We start from the raw sequence: 22605 nt of genomic DNA, 5'->3' as shown, positions 1-22605 counted from the left end.
AATTTCTCAGCTGACTGACCAAGTTAAGGAAGTTAGCATCTTCCTCAATATCTACTACTCATTTTTATTTGATCTATAAACTTATTCACCTTACCACCCAGATCACCCTGCAAGAATAATCAAATTCTGAGCACAGCAGTTACTCACAAACTCATTTGGCAGAATCTTCCAAGCCATTAAGGACACGAGGAATTATGGAAAAGGACACAATCAGACAACTGAACTCCACAAACAAAGCAATCAGGATTTATTGCAAACTTTAGTCATTTAAAAATGTACATTTATGACATTATTTTTTACATTTACCAACGTGCAGGATTGCTGAAAAAAAGAAATCAGACTGGCAAAAAAAAGGACACAAAAATTGTACTGGCAGATAACATCAAAGATGGTCCCAATATATTTTGCATAACCAGAGAAAAAATAGAACTCTGGAATTAAAGTAGTGAACTCCATGTGGAACCAAGTGGTGAGGTTCTTCCTCAATGAGTATTTCCAGTTTTTTTTTACTATGAAAAAAGCCATTGAAGTCTTTGGAACTTTGAGTGATTTGAGTTCAGTATTACATTAAGGTGGCGTTTAAAGTCCTGATGTAACCTGAACCTGATCAAATAAATCCAAAGACATTGTGTGAAGCTTCAGGGCCTCTATCAAGAAGGGCTACAGGGAAAAGGCTTAAATGGCAGGCCACTGAGTACATCTGGGGTTGGAATTTTAAAAAAAATGTTACATTTAGACATACAGCACACTAAAAGGCCCATCCAGCCCACAACCCCATGTTGTCCACTATACGCACACTAAAAGGTCCACCCAGCCCACAAGCCCATGTTGTCCAATTAACCTACAACCCCTGTATGTTTTTTTTGTAGGGTGGGAGGAAACCAGAGTACCCAGAGGAAACCCATGCAGACACAGGAGATGTACATGGAATCAGGGCAATATGCAGTTTACTAAGTGGAAGGTTATGTCTCACACATCAGATTGAAATTTTTGAAGCTATGATTAAAGGTTGGTGAGGGTAGGTGTAGATGTAGAATTTTAGCAAGGCATTTGAGAAGGTTCCACAGTAGCCTCCTCTGGAAGGTTTGATTGCATGGAATACTAGGTGAGATAAACAACAGACAGAAAATTAGCTTCATGGAAGAAAGCAGAGGATGAAGGTTGAAGCTTTTTGTTTGGACTAGATACCTTTGACGTGCTCCACAAGCAAGTCTACACTGTGATGGGAGTTAATACAAAAAATTGCTGGTGAAACTGAGCAGGTTATGCAGCATCCCAAGAGACAAGTTAATTCACCACTATTTCAGGCCTCAACCATTCATGGTATACACTAATGTAGATTGGGTAATAAAGAGCTACAGCATGTTAAAAGGCCTACCAACCCATAATCCCACTCTGCCCAAATACACCCATGTGATCAATTTACCTACTAACACTGTATGTCACTCAAATGTGGGAAGAAACTAGAGTTCCCAGAGAAAACCAAGTAGACATTGATAACAAACAGTGCCAGATTCAAACCTAGGTCACTGGCACAGTAAAAACATTGTGGTAACTGCTGCAGTAACTGTGCTGCCCATTGGCTAAATTTAAGAGAAATGAGGGGTTTCATTTTGGGAGGTCTAACATGGATAAGACCTATGCATTGAATGGTGGTAGAGTGTTGTGGAAGAGGGATCTAGCACAGGGAAAGTACCTTGAAAGTGGAGTCTCAGGACACTCAGAAAGGCTTTCAGCACATTGACTATCAGTCAAAAGATTCAAGGATACAAATTGAATAGTCATGTTGTAGTTGAACAACATTAATGAGGCCCCATTTGGGTCATTGTGGAAGATGACATCAAGCTGAAGAGGGTGCAAAGATTTACCAGAGTGTTACCAGAGCTAGAGCAGGCTGGGGCTTTATTCCTTGGAACTATCTCATAGGGTATACAAAGTGGAATAGATTGGGTGAATGCTTGCCCAGAGTAGGAGAAAACAGTAATAAATATTTCAATTTTATCTAATTTTTCAGCATCTATTCCACTTTACTCTTTTGAACACTCTCTAAGGAAACAAGTGTTCATGAGATTAATTCTACCATTATATCTCAGTCAACTGATCTGCAGAGAGGGTGATTAAGGAAGGGCATGAGAAATGATAATGAAAAGGTGAGATTAACAGCAGAACAGATGCACAAAAACATACTGCTTTTATTCCCATCTGGTTTCTGGATGGGATCCAAACCTAGATGCCACTTTAATATGTAAAGTCAGAATGCACTTTTAAACATATAGTGGCATACACCTCAAATCAACTTTCTTTTGTTCTTGAGAAATGGTCCAGTGGATTTCAAGCCCTCTTCAAAAATTTCACATTGCATGTTCAAAAGTTACATCATTTAAATCCAGATTTGTTTTGATCTGAAAGAAAAAATAGTAGCTACTCAATCATGGTATTAATTCTAACAAGACTTTATAAAAAGCAAACTACTGGCTTTTGATTTCTGGCTAGATGCTCAGAAAGGAGAAAGTGTTAATGAATACAAGTGCAAAACTAAGAATACTCAACAAAAAAAATTGATATTTCTCAGGCAACTGTGGAAAGATTATTGAGCTATGTTGGCAAGGAATTAGACCAAAAAATTATCGTTGCAGGCGGTGATAATGGAAGAATTTAACTACTTGAATGCAAACAGGATTCAAAATAACAAATGAAACAAAGGAATACGAAATTCTGAAGTGAGCTCAGAAAAATCAATGTTTTTGCTAATAGCAGTACCAGAGGACTTCTGTGGGTTCAGGAAAGATTAGGTGCTAAGATTTCTTCCCCCCCCCCCCCCCCCGCCAGAGTTCTGGGTGTGTGGAATGCATTTCCAGGGTGGTGGCAGAGTCTGGCACAAAAGGGGCATTTAAGAGACTCTTAGATAGGCAAATGAATGAAAGAAAAATAGTGGGTTATGAGATAGGGAGGGTTTTTTTGTAGATACAATATATATATATAGATTGGCCATTCTCTCTTGGCTTGGCTTCACGGACGAAGATTTATGGAGGGGGTAAAAAGTCCACGTCAGCTGCAGGCTCGTTTGTGGCTGACAAGTCCGATGCGGGACAGGCAGACACGACTGCAGCGGATGCAAGGGAAAATTGGTTGGTTGGGGTTGGGTGTTGGGTTTTTCCTCCTTTGCCTTTTGTCAGTGAGGTGGGCTCTGCGGTCTTCTTCAAAGGAGGTTGCTGCCCGCCAAACTGTGAGGCGCCAAGATGCACGGTTTGAGGCGTTATCAGCCCACTGGCGGTGGTCAATGTGGCAGGCACCAAGAGATTTCTTTAGGCAGTCCTTGTACCTTTTCTTTGGTGCACCTCTGTCACGGTGGCCAGTGGAGAGCTCGCCATATAACACGATCTTGGGAAGGCGATGGTCCTCCATTCTGGAGACGTGACCCATCCAGCGCAGCTGGATCTTCAGCAGCGTGGACTCGATGCTGTCGACCTCTGCCATCTCGAGTACTTCGACGTTAGGGATGAAAGCGCTCCAATGGATGTTGAGGATGGAGCGGAGACAACGCTGGTGGAAGCGTTCTAGGAGCCGTAGGTGGTGCCGGTAGAGGACCCATGATTCGGAGCCGAACAGGAGTGTGGGTATGACAACGGCTCTGTATACGCTTATCTTTGTGAGGGTTTTCAGTTGGTTGTTTTTCCAGACTCTTTTGTGTAGTCTTCCAAAGGCGCTATTTGCCTTGGCGAGTCTGTTGTCTATCTCATTGTCGATCCTTGCATCTGATGAAATGGTGCAGCCGAGATAGGTAAACTGGTTGACCGTTTTGAGTTTTGTGTGCCCGATGGAGATGTGGGGGGGCTGGTAGTCATGGTGGGGAGCTGGCTGATGGAGGACCTCAGTTTTCTTCAGGCTGACTTCCAGGCCAAACATTTTGGCAGTTTCCGCAAAGCAGGACGTCAAGCGCTGAAGAGCTGGCTCTGAATGGGCAACTAAAGCGGCATCGTCTGCAAAGAGTAGTTCACGGACAAGTTTCTCTTGTGTCTTGGTGTGAGCTTGCAGGCGCCTCAGATTGAAGAGACTGCCATCCGTGCGGTACCGGATGTAAACAGCGTCTTCATTGTTGGGGTCTTTCATGGCTTGGTTCAGCATCATGCTGAAGAAGATTGGCCATATTGTGGGCCAAAGTGCCTGAGCTATGTTGTAGTGTTCTACTGCTGGACAATTCTGGAAAATGAGCCAGGCAAAGATAGAGAGTTATCCAAGCGAGGGAAGACAATGGAGACGAGAACAGATAGGTATAGAGGAATCAAAGCTCTGCAGTAAGTGAAATTCAAATGCACAGCCACTTTAAAGTGGACCAGCAAAATGGTAAACACATCAAAAGCCAGACCTCCGATGATCGTCCCACCCGTCACACACTCCTCCCTAATCCTGCAAGGAAGATTAGCACAAGATCATGCACCACCAGACTGAAGGATAGTTAAGACTCTTGAATTAACCACAGTAATTTGTGGCATTCTGATTCTCGAACTCTGCATTTTGGATTTTCTTTTGTGCACCATGTCCATTAACCTGATTGCAAGCAAATTTTCTATTTATACATTAAACTTGAACTTGTCGTGAGAATTGTATAGAAAGAAAACAGGTCCTTCTGCCCACTCATTCCATACCTATCCAAGTTGGACCCTTTCGGATCATTACCCTTTAACTCTATCCCATTCAACCCTCCAGTTCCAGTAACATCTTTTCATCTTTCCTGCATCCTTTCAAGTTCTTCATCTATCTCTCAACTGGGTGATCATGAATGCCCACAAAACTTTTATTTCACCATTATTTAGATTTCAGATTTATTGTCAGAGTACATAAATGCCATCACTTACAACCCTGAGATTCTTTTTTCTGGAGGCAAGACAGAATCAACATTTAATGGTAGTGGGGGGGGAAAGCTGTACATAGTATACATACATGTTAAAAAAAATTAAAGGACTAAACAGATAATGAATGTAAACTATGTAATACAGATAATCCTCAAATGAGTCCCTGATTAGTTATTGTTGAGTCTGATGGAGGGGTAGCAGTTCATTAACCTGGTGATGCTAGTCTTGTGACACCTATACTTCTTTCCTGATGGCAGAACAGGACATATGCTAGGTGATGTGGATCTTTGATGATTGCTGCTGCTCTCCAATGGCACCATTCCCTGTAGATGTTCTTTTCGTGAGGAGAGTTTTGCCTGTGATGTCCTGGACTGTGTCCACTCCCTTTGGAAGACTTTTATGCTCTGGGGTATTGGTGTCCCCATTTACCAGACCTCTGCAAACTCCTGAGGAACTAGAGACGCTGACATGCTTTTTTCATGATGCCATTATTGTGTTGGGTCCAGGAAAGATCCTCCAAGATGTTGACTCCCAAGAATTTAAAATTTAAGTGCAACATGTCAAAACTGCTTTCACACTTGTTGCCCTTCACCACTACCCTGTGTCAGCCATATGGGCTCTTCCTTGCAGCAACCAAGAAACACCATGCCAATTTCTTGTTTGAATACAATACTCGTTATCGTTCTGGCTGCAAACCTTTACTTCATGGCAAGTCAGAAATTGCCAGAAGAATGCAGTTTTTCCACATTTTGCACTAAAATCAAGTTCAGAACACAGCAACACTTAGAATAAACCAAGATACTGCCCTTGCAATAACATTTCAAGCGTTCTTAATAGGATCGATATTTTTATTTTACAATAGCACTGAATCAAGCACAAAACAAATATGCAGGTGTATAAAATAAATTGCACATATCAAAATACACAAGGAAATTATTGCGTACCTGATTAAATGATCTTCATCTTGTTTCAGATCAGGTTACTACCATCACCCAAAAGATGGCCACATCAAAAATGTTCAAAAACGATTTTCTATATCTTTATCCTGTAAGAAAATACACACTGAAACATGTACTGAGAGGAACTCATTTCAATACTTGTGATTTACAATTCATTAAATTGCTACTCAAAAAGTTTAAAATCATTCAAATCACAATTTACTTTTTTCCCCCTTTGTCTTTCCAGTCAGTCCACTGATGCTGCTGAGGATTCAACAGTTGTCCAACGTGGTTCAGAAAAATTGCTTTGCAGGTTTGACTTTGCGTTATGTACAGAATTCCATTTCATTTAAATTGAACAGAAGGATGACAATATTTGGTGATTGATAGGCTTCCTTATGTAATCGGGTTTCATTTAGTTGGTAACTTAAAATGGTTTGTTGATTACCTACGTTAATTCCATTTTGTTTTAATTCAACATGGAGTTATAATTGGTGAGCGAAGTGCTTCCGTATGTAACCATGGGTTTCATTTAGTAGGTTAATATAAAAAGGTTTGCGTTGCTTACCAGACGGAGTTGCTCTTTTCACATAAAAATGGCTCTTTGGTTCGGTTGATAATGTCCTAGATTTAACTGCCTTTGCTAAGTCTCCAGCTTTTAAACAGTAACAGGCCTTTGTAGGATTCTTTGCAAATCTTGATGCCAAATGCTTAAAATCATAGCAAAATCCTTTTAAAGTGAGATACTACACTTGCAGAAAATGGAGTCATAAAAGTGCTTAAATGACATTTGGGAAATTTTAAGATTTGTATCCACTTTAAGCCAGAAGTTAAAAACAATCACTTTTAAAGATACTCACTGCTGATGGTTTGTAAATTTTTTAACCAGCTTGCTTCAGAGTCAGCTGAGACTGGAGCTTTTGAGGTTGAATGTTGATCTGTAACTGGAGGAGACTGAAATACAACTGGTATATTTTGAAATTGCAAGGTTTCATTGGGCAGTTATGAACCGTTCATCGGCATTGCTTGCTGTTAGTTGAATTGCGTTGTCTGGGCACTTTTTTCCTCCCCATTTTGTAAGGAAACACAACTAAAATATTTTCTTTGCATCACCTCCCCCCACCCCACCCCACCCCACCCAAGGAGTTTGGTGAAACAACAGAACATGATTCACTGAAAATTTTCAGTTTTTATTTCACAATAGCACTGGTGCAACAAAGCAAGATCTAGTTCTATATATCCATATGTATTTCTGGAAAAGCCACAGACAGTAGCACCAATATTACATGAACCTTTTTAATGTTTAACCAGTCTCTGCACCATTCCCACTAGAAAGTACAAACTGACTTTTTTTTTTAAAAAAAACAAAAACTAACAATAAACAGCAAACCAAATTAAAATTTCAAAATCCGCTTGCATGGAAAGCACTTGACAGTTCTTTCACCTCAAATTGTTTGTTGTGTTTCAGTAAGTAAAACAGCACTAAGAGCAAGGGCTTTTTGGTCCAAGTTATATGAAGTTCAGTTTTAATATCTGCTTCGGCCACTGCCCCTGTCAGAGCGGTTTCCTCCACGCCCTGATCCACGATTTCCTCCACGGCTTGAGCTGCTGTATGAATCGCGCGGAGGATAGCCTCTTTCCATTGGAAGACCTGGGCCTCTATCTTGCCTACCAACACGATCATTGCGGCTACTTGAGTAAGTATCACTTCTGCTGTAGTTATCACGGCCTCCACCATATCCATCCCGAGAGCTGTTGCCGTAGTCATCGTAACGGCCACCTCCACTGTAAGATGGTGGTGGCCCTCGTGCAGGTGGAGCGCCTCGTGAGTTACCTGCAGGGTCAATGGTCAGGTCATATGGAAACGTTTGAAATATTCCTTACATTTTATAAGATTTACTCACTTACTGCAGCTTTGTTGAAATTTGCATTTTTAAAAACTTGTTTGCACTTGCAGCATTTGAAAAGATGCAGCATTGAGATGCTCCCATCATTGGGAATCATTTGAGCAAAGTAATGAAGATTTTAAATGCAAGACTTAACTCATTTTGGTAGTGTCTCACATTGTCATCCTTCCAGGAACAGATGGGGAGGTTATGCAGAAATATTTCCAGCCTTTAGGTTTAGGTATGCACATGTAACTGATTTTTATTTGATTACAAGTTGAATATGCATTTTCTTAAATGACTAGGCGTTTTGTTTGTCGGATAATGCTCATCGGCAAGTTTGTGCTCTTTTTTTTGAAGTTCATTTGATTTGCCGTGGATTTCAACTGGGTTTTATCACTGTAGAAATAAATTGCTTAAAATTCAAGACATATGCATGACAAAGAAACCCTCAAGTTAGAAAATGTATGCCCTTGTCCAAAATATAATTAGAATGTCTACATCAATGGGAAAGCTGACACTAATTAATTGCCATCTTACCATAGCCATCATACGAGTCTCTGTAGGAGCCACCACTTGGGCGATCATTGTAATAATCACGTGTGTCACGTCCACCATATCCATCGCGATCACTGGATGGAAATGAATCATCATAACTGTTTAAGACAAAGTGCCCAATTCAATCAATGGCTTCATAAAACTGGCTCAAACCTGGCCGTACCTGTATCCTCGTGATCCATAATCGTCACGTCCACCCGAGTGGGAATATTCACGGGAACTATACGAATCCCTTGGTGATGGACCATAATCTCTTGCATCTCTGGAGCTTGGGTAATCTCTATTAGAGTAACTGCAATGTACAAAACAATGAGAAGGTGCATGGCAGCTTGTAAAGCACAAATCATTATGTAGAGTGGGGTGCAATCAACTCACTCAAATGACTATGGTTCTTGTGATTGTTTTTCTTTAAAAAAAAGTACGTTGCAATTATCCAAACCACAGGATCAAAATTCTAGCAAGGATAGATCCAAACATAATCGGTTAAATGAGAATGGAGCTTCTTTCCTTATAGCTATGATTGTTGAACTCACTCCAGCGTTCAGTTGTGAACAGCCAAACAATGGATACCATGACCACAAAATGTCTAAACATTGGCAATTTACAGCAAAGATGATTGGACACTCCAACTCTTCTTTCCACATCATAAATGTTTGCAGAGCAGTTCAATTATTATAGAACACCCCATCAAGAGGTTTGCCACCTAATATGATTTAGGCATGTGATAAACCCAATTTGTGTGACTGCAAGGTGGAAATTAATTAAAGCAACTGCTGGAAAAGCTCAGAACTTCCTAGAGGAGATGCAACAATATCATTTCTCACCATCAATGCTCAAGAAGTCATCATTGCTTATGATAAACCCAATGCAGATGCTAAATGTATTGATAAATGAAAAATGTAAATGCCACTCAAGCTAATTATTTAGGCTGGAGGTTCCTGCCCCAAGCATGTTGTAAACCAGCAGCTATTTCAATGAGGTGACCGAGAGATCAGCATCGCAGTCTGGACTTTTATCCTAACAGAGGCAGCAAAAAGTCAGGGCTCTTTGCATGACTAGACATCAGAGGCAGACAATCATATTCTCAATTTAAAAGCAATCTAATCTCATGTTCTCTTCTGTAACCATGTACAATTCTTTCCTTTCCGACAGAAGCGCAAGAGTCTGGCGAAATGGTTATTGGAAAGTGGAAGTCAATATTGATGCTGCCAGATTGGAGTGCCCAACTCCCACTTAAAACAATTAAGCCCGCCTTCACAGCTCTGTTAAGACAGAGCTTTCAACTCCTCTGTGAACAAGAAATTCGTTGCCATCTAATTTATACTCTAGGTTAAACAACCATAATTTTATCTCAACTTTGTTCCATGGAACACAACCGCAAATTTCTCCCCACTTTATCCAGATAATTCTTTCCTGTATGCCTCGAATTGTGCTGGTAAATTTCTCCTACGACTTCCCTCGTCTATATCCCAATTGAGAAATAGACAATTATGTTTCAAGCAGCATCTTGAGGTTCATGACAATCCTTCTGCCAAAAATGTACCTACACCGGTAGCTTAAAGCCATTTAGTTCCCCAGACCAAATAAGATTATACTTGTCTCTGTAGTAGTAATCTTCTCGAGGAATATATTCATCTCTTCTGGAAGGCATCATCTCTCTGCGGGATGGAGGCGACCCGTAACTGTCCCTTTCACGTGAAGGAGGTCCTAGCAATAAAGTGCAGTCACATAAATTTCACATTAATCAAAGGAGATAATGGATTTTAACTTACTGAATAATGTTTTTTACCTCTCGATCCACTTCCTCTTCCACCCATTCCCCCAGTTCGCATCGGCCCTGAAGGAAGAGGCCTTTTTGGTGGAGGTCCATTTGCACGGCCTGGAGGACCCCTTTTCAATGGTGGCCCTCTGGAGGTGACTTAAAATAAAAAAATACTTATTGCTATTGGTTTATGCAAATTGGATTACTTGCATTTGCATTCTTGGTTTGTGGTGTCAAATTCAGGTGGTTGTGCTGCCCTGATACATTTAGAGTTAAGCCCAACCACATCTTATTCTCATGAAGCTCTAAATTTCACCATTCAGATAAAGTTTAATATTTACAAATGGCACATTGAAAGTTAAAAAAAATTCAAAATGACATCTTAACAGGCTTTGAAAAAAAGCCACCATCATATTTGAAGAAAAAAAACTAAATGCTGAATAAATACTGAATGCTGGGAGCAATGGGGTCAGTCAGCATTCATGGAGACACCATTCATATGAGGCCATCAAATTAAAAATATTATTTCCCTCCATAGGTGGTGCGACTGTACATTTACAAACTTTAATCAATAAACAATAGAATGCGTCTTCCCATTGGAAGACCAGAGTACAAATTGGAAACGCCTCCTCCTCACTGACGATCGAGTAGGTTAGCACACTGCTCTACTCACTCTACACCTATTCATGAGTGGATAGGCACAATTCAAATGCCATCTAAAAATTTGCTGTTGCCACCATTATCGTTGGCAGAATCACAGACAGTAGTGAGGAAGCGTACAGGTGGGAGATCAACAGGTTGAGAGGTGTCACAACAACAACCTTGCACTCAATGTTAGTAAAACCAAGGACTTCAGGAGGGGAAATCGGGAGAACACAAACCAGTCCCCATCGAGGGGTCAGCAGTGGAAAGGGTTAAAAACTTCAAGTCCTATAGCCTCCGTGAGAAGGCAATCACGAAGGAGGCTCGGAAGTGAGGAGTTTTAGTAGATTTGGTATGTCATCAATGTTGTTTGCAAATTTCTACAGGTGTACTATGGAGAGCATTCTGACTGAGGGGCCAACGGAGGACAGAAAAAAAATACTGAGTTGTGAACTCAGCAGGTGCCATCTTGAACATTTGTTTTCATTCCATTGAGGACATCTACAAGAGTTGGTGACTTTTATCAAGGATCCCCACCACCCAGACCATGCCCTCTTCACAATCCTACCATCAGGGAGGTGGTACAGGAGCCTGAAGTCAAACACCCAGAGGGAACGAGGAAAACAAAAAAAAATCACTAAAACTTGGTTTACATGCACTTTTTAAGTTGATACAGATCATAAAAATGTAGCAATTTAAATTTGTTATCATCCTCTCTATAGATAAATATTCACAAATCTTTTCTTACACTCAAACTCCACCACAATGTACAAGCCAGAAAGCAAGCCTTCAGTCTCACTCGTACATGTCAACAAGTTGTCTGACCCTGCATTTGGCAATATTCCTCTTGGGACAGAAACAATCCCAGGAGAAAATGAAAGTCTTTTGAACATAATTAGATACGCTATTCTTTACAATTTATCTGCTGGTGACCACCTTTAGTGAGAAGGGCTAGATTAGTATGGATTTTTTTCTTTCTATTTTTATTTTTTCTACAACTATAAGAGATTGGTCTATTTAGATAATCAAATGTATATCTCAATATTAGAATACAAGGTAAAATTCTCATAAGGGCTTCACTTTTTTGTGAATTATATAAAACAATGTATAATTTATATGACTCAATCTGTATTGCATTACATATCTAAATATATAAATGTAATATTTCTTTCAATTAAAATATTTTAAAAGAACAATTACCTCTACATGAACCATATCCTCCAACAGCTCATTCCACAAACTCACTATTCTCTGAAGTTGCCACTCAAATGCCTTTTAATTCCCCCATCTTAAATCTATGTCGATTTTAAAGACTCCATTATGATGATTTACCATATTTCTACCCCTCATGAATTTTTAAACCTCTATGGTCACTCACAACCATCAGGACTCCATGCAGGAAAGCCCCTGCCTATCAAATCTCTCCCTCCAATCATGGCAACTTCCTTATCACACTTTTCTGCATCCTTGTCAAAGGCTTTGCTAAAGCCCACAAGTACCATTTTCACTGCCTGGCCCTCAATCCTCTTGATCACCTAAAAAAAAAAATCAAATTTGTGGCAATTTCCTACACACAAATCCATGCTGCTTACTTATCCATTCAATGGACTTGGATTTTCAGAAGGCCTTTGACAGGATGCAGCATGGGTTGCAAAAGATCAGAGTCCACGGTACCTTCTGAAAGGCATGGATCAAAAAAAAAATGGAAACTGTGGAAACCAAGGGGGCCATTTCTGGCTGGCTGTCAATGACTAACAGTGTTCCACAGAGGAGGTGTTGGTCCAGTACTTTTCACATTATATGTTAACAATACAGATGAGGGAATTGATGGGTTTGTGGCGAGGTTTCAGATGGTACAAAGATAGGTGGAGGTGGTCACCAGCAGATAAATTGAGAAAGCAGGAAGTCTGCAGAAAGACTTGTAGAGTTGTGAGAATGGACAAGTTGCAGGGGTGTATTATCATGCACATTAGTAGAAATAAACAAGACAATTTTCTAAGAGGAGATAATTCAGAACTCCAAAGGGGCATGGGAGTTCCAGTGCAGGATTAACAGAACAGATTTGGTGAGATCCTATTGGAATATTATGTGCAGTTTTAGGCCCCATCTCTAGACATTGATCCAGAGAAGGTATCAGAATAACCCCAAAAATGCAGATTAACCCATGATGACCTTCAATAGCTTTGGACCTGTATTCACTGAAGTTTAGGATGAGGTAAGATCTAATTAAAATCTTACAAATATTGAAAGGGGTGGATGTAGACAACATTTCCAGTAGTGGGGGAATAAACTCTGATCCAAGGACACCGGCTCAGAATAAAAGGATGCCCCTTTAGAGGAGGAAAAGTCTTCATCCAGAGCTGTGGAAGCCAAGTCACTGGATATACTTAGTGAAGATTGATAGGCTCTGAATAGGGATGTCAAAAGTTTTGGGGATAAGGCAGAATTGGGTTGAGGAAAAACACTGCCATTGTTCAAATGGTGAAGACTCAATGGGCCAAAAGGCCTTAATTCTTCTTTACATCTTATTACTACCCATTTCCCAAGTACCAAGATCATATGCCAACAATTTTCAACTAAAACATTGTTTTAGTGACGTGGGAACCTCATTGGACAGTATTATTAAGGCTGTATTAAATTTGCAACTAATAACTTTTGCAAAGTTCCAAAGAAATTTAATATAAAGTAAATTAATATTTTTATTGCAATTCTAGAGCAGAAAGTACATGCACGTGAAAGGAAATCAACATTTTGCTCTCAAATTTGTTCAGGATCGCAAAAGATTAGTGATCAGCAAGTCAATGCAAAATGTTCAAATTCAAGTTCAACAAGAACAAGAGTATGAACACAGCAATACTAATTTTAGTTTACATTCCCCCAATATGTCTGAAACTGTTCATTAATTCAAAACCTAACTAGTTCTTTTTTTCAAGAATTATTAAATTTTAAAAATATCTCTAGAAATTTGACTAGTGAGTGCAAATGATTTGCCCGTTAACTCTTGTATAGTCAGATTCTGATGATTTACCTTTGGGAGGTGGGCCTCTCATTCCTCCACTACCTCCTCTTCCACCTCGAATCCCCCTAGGAGGACCACGGCTTCTTGGGGGTGGGGGTGGTCCACGTCGTCCACTATTTTCAAATGCAGGTTTAGTAGCTTGCTCTACTTTAATGGGTTTTCCATCCAAAGACTTTAAAAAAATTAAGAGGGAGTAATGAAAATGTTTGTTGTGCACTCAGGAATGGATTCAATTTTACAATATTTGAATTAAGACACTTCAAAGATATGATCTCACATGTAATTGGAGGCAAGCCACAAATTTCTATGTAGATCTTTTTTTTTTAAATTGAGAAAAATACAAGATATGATCCCTTCCAAAGAAGGAAGCAAATTAAGGCAAAGTATTTCCTTAATTTCCATAATTCCAGAAACTGCAATTATGGCGGAGAATCCAGAATTATTGAAAAATTATTACAACATTTTCACTGGAGTATTGGAATAAGATGATAAAGCACATGCCCATTTCAAGAATGCTAACCCTAACTGCTATTTCATCAAGTACTGGTAATTGAACCCAAGCACAAAGAAAACCATCAACTGAAAGTCAGTCAACATGCCTTCTAATTAATTGTAAAACGTAAAAACATGCGCCATTATTTATGAGTAAACTATTTATAGTCAAGATGACCCAACATAGCATGCAGACGGTAAATTCAAAGCTCAAAGCCTCCAATTCAACAAGAGTTCCATCAACATTTGAATTAACCGTCTCCTACTTGTTCATCACAGTTAAATACAAAGCCCTAAAATGTTGTCCATGACACAATGCAACAACTCACCTTTCCATTCATGTCCCTGGCTGCATCCCTGGCATCTCCAGGACTTTCAAAAGTAATAAAAGCAAAACCCCTTGATTTGTTTGTTTCACGGTCTTTCATTAGCAGAACTAAAAGGAAGATACAAGTTAGTTACAAGCTGTCAATGCAAATAAATTCCTGTAATGACCAGTCCCCAAATCTGCTCTTTGAGATGTTCATTGTTGATACTGTGCATCAGTTCCCCAAATACTTTAACTAACTGGATTGATATTTTCTGAATAAACATCAATCCTCCATCCAATCACTTCAAATGAAACCATATTGATCTTGCAACACAAAATATATGTAAGAGTAGGCCATTAGGCCCTTTGAATTTGCAGCACCATTCACTATGATCATGTGACTTTTTCTCCACACCCATTTATCACTTTGGCCACAAGGGCATCATCCAACCTCTCTCAAAAATTGTGGTAATATTTTCTCCTCTTTTGAATCCTAAATTGCTACCACAGTATGCCTCAACCTCTTGTTGTGGACTTCAACATCATGAACATTCTTCATGCATCTAACCTGTCTAGACATATCAGAATTTTCCAGGAGATTGCCTCCATTTTTCTATATCAAATGGATTTAACCCATCTATCCATCCTTTCCTCATAAGCCAGTCCTGCCCCTACCCCCCACCCCAGAATCATTCAACGCACTCCCACATAGCAAGAAACCTCTGTCTCAAGTTAGGAGACAAAAACTGCAAGAAACAATTATGGTATGGCCTCACCAAGGTCCCATACAGCTGCAGTAAGTCTTCCCTGCTTCTATAACAAAAATGGCCTTTTCCTAATTTGTCACCATTCAGATTATAAACTTCCTTCCTGTTATTGCCACCAAAATAGACAACCTCACATATGTCAACAAAACACCCTAGCTGTCCACTCTCCTATCAATCTTCGTCACAACTCCATACCAGCAAAACATGCCAGATAGCACTTAATTTCATACATCTCAGCACAGGAATGCAATTCTAAACCTCCAACTTATGATGTACCTTCAACTATCCTTCCATATTTTCCAAACACTGCTTCAAGTGCTTTTTCATTTGTTTCAGTATTAAGGCCACCAATGAAGAGTTTTCCAGGACGATCTGCTTCCACCATCTTGATAGTCACCTACACAAAACAAACATCAATGTTAATCAACTTTAAGTGTTATGTATAATCAAGTAATGCAACAGGACACAGCAATCAAAATATACCATTTAAAGATACATTCCTATAATCTTAAATGCAACCATGCCAATGCTATTAGCTAACATTTGCTCTTCAAAAATCTCAAGGTCTCTACTTGGAATCCATTTAAAAAAGACCCGATTCCTTCCAAGGCAGTTTCCCGCAATAGTTATTCACAAATTAATAGACAAGTCATGTTTTGGCAACATATCTCCAGGTTCAAACACTGATCAATACAAAACCCAAGGTAAATCCTTATGAGAAACTGATCAGCTTATATTTATGGAATCTTGGTTAGAAATCAACTTTTTTTTGACATAACTGCAAACTCAACTGAAACAATAAGAGCATTTCTGTCCCTGCATTTGTTCCCACCTCTTGGACGGTTTAGTCTACAGGCTCAGGCTCTTTTCCTCACAGCAAGTATGTGAAAAGAATCAAGGGAAATATGACAAAGAAGCCGAGTAATCTCAAATAGTGAATGCCAAACTATGAGATGAAAATTAAATGTGAGGAGAAACTATTCAGTACTTTAGCCTAACCTGCCTACAGCAGTCAAATTACCCAATTTAGCTAGTCTATAGAATAGAAAGTCTATTTTCCAAGGCTTTTCTACTCACACAAGTGTCCATATCTTAAATGTTGTAATTGTACTACCTCCACCACTTTCTCTGGCAGCTCATTCCACATACCTACCTCATTGTGTGGAAAAAATGCTTCCCTCAGGTTTCCACATACCTTAAACCTGTGCCTACTAGTTTTTAGACCTTCATATTCTGGCAAATGGACTGGAACTATTCATCTGTGAGCAATTCCAAAGCCAATGTTGACAGCATGCACAGTAGTCTATTATGGGCACAAACTGAGGTAACCTGCATAACCAGAACAGGTGCATCCAAAGATCATGCATCGAATAGAAAATGAAGCTAGCTCTTGCAAGGCACACACTCTCTTCAAGATTGATATAGAGCCTCTATGGCTTTTCTACTCTCCGCTACCTCCAATGAAGAAACAAAAGCAGCATGGATAAAACACCAATAGTCTACACCAGGGATGGGCAACCTTTTAATTAAGACAAAACACAGTAACAGACCATTTCGGCCCTATGTACCGGAGTTGTCGGTTAATTGGGCGGTACGGACTAGTGGGCTGAAATAGTCTGTCACCGTGCAGTACATCCAATTTAGAAATTAAAAGGTTGCCCATCCCTGACCTAGACGGACTACTTCATCTATTTTAAGCCCTTCTCATCACAGTTCACCAAAACCTAACAGGCCCGTCTACTTGACCCTTCCTTGTCGGGTCCTGGCTGCTCGGCGGTTCAAATGGGGACCCCGTTCCTCACTGCCCGGCGAGGGCACGGCTCTCCTTCTTTGTCCTCAGGTTGGAAAATACTAAACGCCCTGCTGCCCTCCGGGTGGCCAGAGGCCGAGGGAAGGCGGTGGTTGCCCATCGTTATAGTGAGCGGGCCACCTCGTGCCAGCCACAAAATGGCGGCGCCACCCTCCATCATGGGCGCCTCGCTGGGGCGACCACGACGTTAACGACTAACGGCACATACGGGTCCACCGCCTGGACCGGAATACTGGGTGATCGAGCGCCAACCCCACGCACGGTAACAGGACCCTTCATTCTCCGACTTTCCCATCGCAACATGGCGGACTCCCCTCCCCCACCAACCAGATAACCGCCGTGAACAGGCGCCCAACGATGCCGTAGACCGGTTCCTCCAATCGACTGGCTAGTCTACCTAGGCACCACAGACTCACCAACTTACCGAATCGTTCGGCAGTTACAGAGCTTTTACGAACCACGAAACAACCTCCCTCCACCTACGCCACAAAAGGAAATGGACGCTGGCTGAGCCTTGCCTCTTTTATAGACCCGCCGCGCCACCAGAGTGAGGCTCTCAGCCCCGGATGTCAGAGGCGGGCACCCTATTCCCCGTCCACTAGCCTCGGACAGTGATTGGTCCACATCGCATCAATCAGACTGAGACCCACCACCCCCAACTCCCTCCGATCATCTTTCCAAATCCACGTTCAGGACAAACAGTATGTGAGTGCATTTGGAAGGGAAAGTCTGCAGGCGTTGTGATTGGAGTCAAAACACAGAAATACTGCAGAAATTCAGACCATATTACCGACGTGACGGGCCTGAGCCCTTCCTCAAGCGATGAATGATAAAAGACAGGCATCTGAATTAAAGAGAGGGGGAAGAATGGGAGGGGGAGGAGTACAGACCAACAGACAAAAGGTGTTCATTGCGTGTGATAAGGTGAGAATTGCTTTCAAGATAGCTGTGGGAGTTGAGTTTATTGAATATGTCTGTTGAGAGTTTGACTTGAGATGGAGACAGATTGAGAAAAGGAAGAGGATGACTAGAGATGGACTAACTAAATTTTAGGTCAGGGTGAAAGTTGGCATTCAATGAGCTCATCATGCGTGAATGAGGCAGCACCAAAGTAGTCATCGAAATTCTGGAGGAAGAGTTGCAAGACCCAAAGTTAGAGCCAAAAGCAATTCTCACTTCTTATCACAAGCAATGAACACCTTTTGTCTGTTGGTCTGTACTCCTCCCCCTCCCATTCTTCCCCCTTTCTTTCCCCAGCCCTTTATTCCGATATCTGGCTTTTTCACTCCTACCTCAAGGAAGGCCTCAGACCCAAAAGGTTAGTGATACATCTTTACCTCATAGGGACACTGCAAGGTCAGCTGAATTCCTCCAGCGTCTCAGATTTGTGCATGGATCTGGTTTCCGAGGGGGAAAAAAAATGATCTACAGGACTCAAGGGACTACATATGTTGGAATCTAAACCAAAATATATTGTACTGGAAGAACACACCATTCAATAACATCTGAAGAGGCAAAGGGATGGGACCTAAAACATCAATCATTGATTTTCCCCCACGAATGCTGATTGATCCCGAGTTCTTACAAAAGTTTATTTTTTTAATCTGCAAGACCACTGAAACAAAGAGTATGTATCTCATTATCTGTGATACAATGAGAATATTCTAAACCCATCAATACAGTTCCAATGTTACCCCAACATCAGTAGATGAGCTATAGTCTGCAGACAATAATTGCACACATAGATTCACTCGACCTGGAGAGAGACTGCAGGGGCAATATCTCGAACCTGGTCCCTGCAGACCAGTGTGTGGAGGAGTTTAGTCGGGATGCTTGTGTGTCTGGGGTGAGGTCTGACTAAATCTGACAGTGACTACATGAGGAGGACAGGCTGCCTCCTTAGAGAGCCCCCCAGCTTGCTAAGACCCTAGATTCAGCCCTTTGCAATGCTGAGTCGATCGCTGTCAGTAAAAATAGGTCCTCCATGTGCGGGCGCTGCCATTTTGGGATTCGGCATCACATACTGCCTCCATGCAAGGAGGCCCCAACCCCACTGTCGCCACTATTGAGCACTCGAAGTGCTATTTCTGTGGCCAGCTGAAGTACCCCTGACGACTCTGCCCGGCAAAGGAGGCCATCTGCACGGGGCGTGGAAAGAGAGGACATTATCAACGAGTTTGTAAGTCCAAACCCTCCCAATCAAGCAGCGATGCGTGCACCCCTGGGGACAGGCCATCGATCCCGTCATCACTTTCAGTCCTGAATGCCTTGACCACGTGCGCAACCCAGGAGTTGCCATCTTACCAGATGTCACTTCTGGGCAACTAAACTCTTGTGCGCTTGACGTCCTGCTTTGCGGAAACTGCCAAAATGTTTGGCCTGGAAGTCAGCCTGAAGAAAACTGAGGTCCTCCATCAGCCAGCTCCCCACCATGACTACCAGCCCCCCCACATCTCCATCGGGCACACAAAACTCAAAACGGTCAACCAGTTTACCTATCTCGGCTGCACCATTTCATCAGATGCAAGGATCGACAATGAGATAGACAACAGACTCGCCAAGGCAAATAGCGCCTTTGGAAGACTACACAAAAGAGTCTGGAAAAACAACCAACTGAAAAACCTCACAAAGATAAGCGTATACAGAGCCGTTGTCATACCCACACTCCTGTTCGGCTCCGAATCATGGGTCCTCTACCGGCACCACCTACGGCTCCTAGAACGCTTCCACCAGCGTTGTCTCCGCTCCATCCTCAACATCCATTGGAGCGCTCACACCCCTAATGTCGAGGTACTCGAGATGGCAGAGGTCGACAGCATCGAGTCCACGCTGCTGAAGATCCAGCTGCGCTGGATGGGTCACGTCTCCAGAATGGAGGACCATCGCCTTCCCAAGATCGTATTATATGGCGAGCTCTCCACTGGCCACCGTGACAGAGGTGCACCAAAGAAAAGGTACAAGGACTGCCTAAAGAAATCTCTTGGTGCCTGCCACATTGACCACCGCCAGTGGACTGATAACGCCTCAAACCGTGCATCTTGGCGCCTCACAGTTTGGCGGGCAGCAGCCTCCTTTGAAGAAGACCGCAGAGCCCACCTCACTGACAAAAGGCAAAGGAGGAAAAACCCAACACCCAACCCCAACCAACCAATTTTCCCTTGCAACCGCTGCAATCGTGTCTGCCTGTCCCGCATCGGACTGGTCAGCCACAAACGAGCCTGCAGCTGACGTGGACTTTTTACCCCCTCCATAAATCTTCGTCCGCGAAGCCAAGCCAAAGAAAAAGAAAAGAGATGTCACTTCTGCCTTCTTCCTCCTCGCCCGGTATGGCCGCGTGGTCAACATGGGGGCCGCCATCTTACTGATCGCACCCATACCCCCCCCCCCACAACATCAACCATGATCCCGTTCTGGTATCCGTCGTACCGAGTCAAGGCAGCCCTCTCCCAATTACACAATCACTCACTTGATGATGCTTTTTAACTTCTTACCTAACTCAGTATGTCTATTTTTAAAATGAACTCTCGCTAGTTCCTGCCTCATCCCCTTAGTAATTAGCCCTTTCCCAATTAAGCACTTTCCCATTTTGTCTGCTTTTATCCATTTCCATAGCCATGCTATAGCTCAGGGAGTTGTGGTCACTCTCACCAAAATGCTCCCCCACCTGTCCAGGTTCATTACCCAAAATTAGATCCGGTATGGCCTCTCCTCTCATTGGCTGGTCCCCATAGTGTGTCGTCAGGAATCCTTGTACAAACCTGACAAATTCAGCCCCATCTATCCCTCTTGCAGTAAGGAGGTACCAGTCAATATTAGGGAAGTTGAAATCACCCATAACTATAACCCTGTATTTCCTGCACCTTCCAAAATATGCCTGCCTATCAGCTCCTTGAAGTCCAGAGGGCTATTTGAGGGCTCCCTTCTTATTTCTGACTTCCACCCTCACTGACCCAGTGGACACTCCCTCACAGGCCCTTCCCTTTCTATAGCCATGATACTATCCATGACCAGTAATGCTGCTCCTCCCCCTCTTTTCTCCCATCCTATATATTTTAAAACACTGCATCAGCCAATCCTGCCCTTTCTCCAGCTAAATTTCTACAAACAGCACAACATTGTAGTTCCACGTACTGATCCATGCTCTAAGTTCATTCCCTTTATTCCAAATACTCCTAGTGTTGTAATAGACTCATTTCAAAACCTCTAACTGGCTACATTTATGTTTTGTCTGCTGCCTGTCCTTCCTCAGGAACTCAGAAAACATAGCATCATACTTTTGACCTTCTGCCTTATTCTCTGCACTCACATTCTGGTTCCCACCACCCCCCCCCCCCCCCCCCCCCCGCCAAACTAGTTTAAATCCTCTCCAACAGCTCTAGCAAACCTGGCTGCAGAATATTGGTCCCTTTCCATTTCAAGTGCAGCCTGTCCATTTTGCATAGGTCAGATCTTCCCAGAAGAGATCCCAATGATCCACAAACATGAACCTCTGCCTTTCTGCACCAACTCTTCAGCCATGCATTCATCTGCCACAATTTCCTATTCCTACCCTCTCTGGCGCATGGCACAGGCAGCAATCTCGAGATTACCAACCTTGAGGTCCTGCTTTTTAACTTTTTACCTAACTCAGTATGTCTAAATTAAAAATGAACTCCCTATATTCCCTCTTCAGGTCCACATCATTACTCCTATCTATGTCATTGGTCTCCCACGTGGACCACGACATTTGGCTGCTCTCCTCCCCCTCCACAATGCTGTGAACTCAATGAGAGACATGCCTGACCCTGGCACCTGGAAAGCAACATACAATCCAGGAGTCTCAATCTCATTCACAGAACCTCTATCCACCCATCTAACCAACGAGTCCCCAATCACTGTAGCTCTCCTCCCCATTTCCCTTCTGATCCAAGGGGCCAGCCTCTGCGCAAGAAACATAACCACAACTTGTCCCTGGTAGATTGTCCCTCGCAACAGTATTCAAAACAGGATATTTATTGTTGATTAGAATGGCCACAGGGTGCTCTGCATTCTCTGCTTATTGCCCTTCCCCCTCCTAACAGTCACCCAGTTACCTGTCTCCTGACATTTGGGGATGACTGTCTCCCTGAAGTTCCTCTCTATCACTGCCTCAGCATCCCGAATGATCTAGAGTTTCATCCAGCTCTCCCTCCAGATCCCTAATGGTGACCCAGGAGTGCAGCTGGATCCCCCTCTTGTAGGTGTAGTTGTGTTGTCCCAGATTTCCCACATCCTTCAATCAGAGCATTCCACTGACATAGCTGTCTCCATTAACTTTTCCTAATTTAAATATAAAGATCTTATCTAGCTTTACCTCACTGGAATGAAGCCTGCTAAAGCCTCGTGAGCCAAAGCTTCTAAGTTCTACTCCTACACTGGGCCACTCCACACATTGGTTGCTCCACTTGAAGTTGTCCCTCTTTTTATTTGTCACTGCCCCTTATTTTCATTACTCCTCCCACCAATCACTGTTCTGTTTAACCCTTGCTCTCTGCTCAAAAGAGAGAAAATGTCACTGTGCATATTTAATGAGAAACATCTGTAAATATT

The 22605-nt window shown here is 42.2% G+C and overlaps 1 protein-coding gene and 1 non-coding gene across 5 annotated transcripts; both read right to left on the bottom strand.

The window, feature by feature from the left end:
• Nucleotides 1–232: 232 nt before the first annotated feature.
• rbmx (RNA binding motif protein X-linked) lies at nucleotides 233–17569 on the bottom strand. 4 transcript variants are annotated; one of them, XR_011343084.1, is made up of 10 exons: nucleotides 17462–17569; nucleotides 15504–15624; nucleotides 14480–14586; nucleotides 13668–13830; nucleotides 10025–10153; nucleotides 9831–9942; nucleotides 8399–8527; nucleotides 8218–8309; nucleotides 5798–5898; nucleotides 233–2402 (listed from the first exon to the last, which is right to left on the bottom strand). XR_011343084.1 is itself a non-coding variant. In XM_069893551.1 (9 exons), the coding sequence occupies exons 2-9, from the start codon at nucleotides 15610–15612 to the stop codon at nucleotides 7318–7320; spliced, it is 1149 nt and encodes a 382-aa protein (XP_069749652.1). In that variant the 5' UTR covers nucleotides 15613–15624; nucleotides 17462–17569; the 3' UTR covers nucleotides 6961–7317. The 4 variants fall into 4 exon arrangements, 3 of the variants coding, with proteins under 3 accessions (XP_069749652.1, XP_069749653.1, XP_069749654.1); XM_069893551.1 differs by lacking the exons at nucleotides 233–2402; nucleotides 5798–5898 and adding an exon at nucleotides 6961–7625; XM_069893552.1 differs by lacking the exons at nucleotides 233–2402; nucleotides 5798–5898 and adding an exon at nucleotides 6961–7625 and having other exon boundaries at nucleotides 17454–17544.
• Nucleotides 9015–9086, bottom strand: LOC138742203 (small nucleolar RNA SNORD61). The gene has a single exon (XR_011343992.1). It is a non-coding gene; the product is annotated as a small nucleolar RNA SNORD61 (small nucleolar RNA).
• Nucleotides 17570–22605: the final 5036 nt, after the last annotated feature.

The sequence above is a fragment of the Narcine bancroftii genome, chromosome 8 (genome assembly GCF_036971445.1).
Source record: "Narcine bancroftii isolate sNarBan1 chromosome 8, sNarBan1.hap1, whole genome shotgun sequence".
NCBI classification, from domain to species: domain Eukaryota; kingdom Metazoa; phylum Chordata; class Chondrichthyes; order Torpediniformes; family Narcinidae; genus Narcine; species Narcine bancroftii.
Note: the sequence above shows the minus strand (reverse complement) of the source record. Positions and strands in the feature narration are given on the sequence as shown.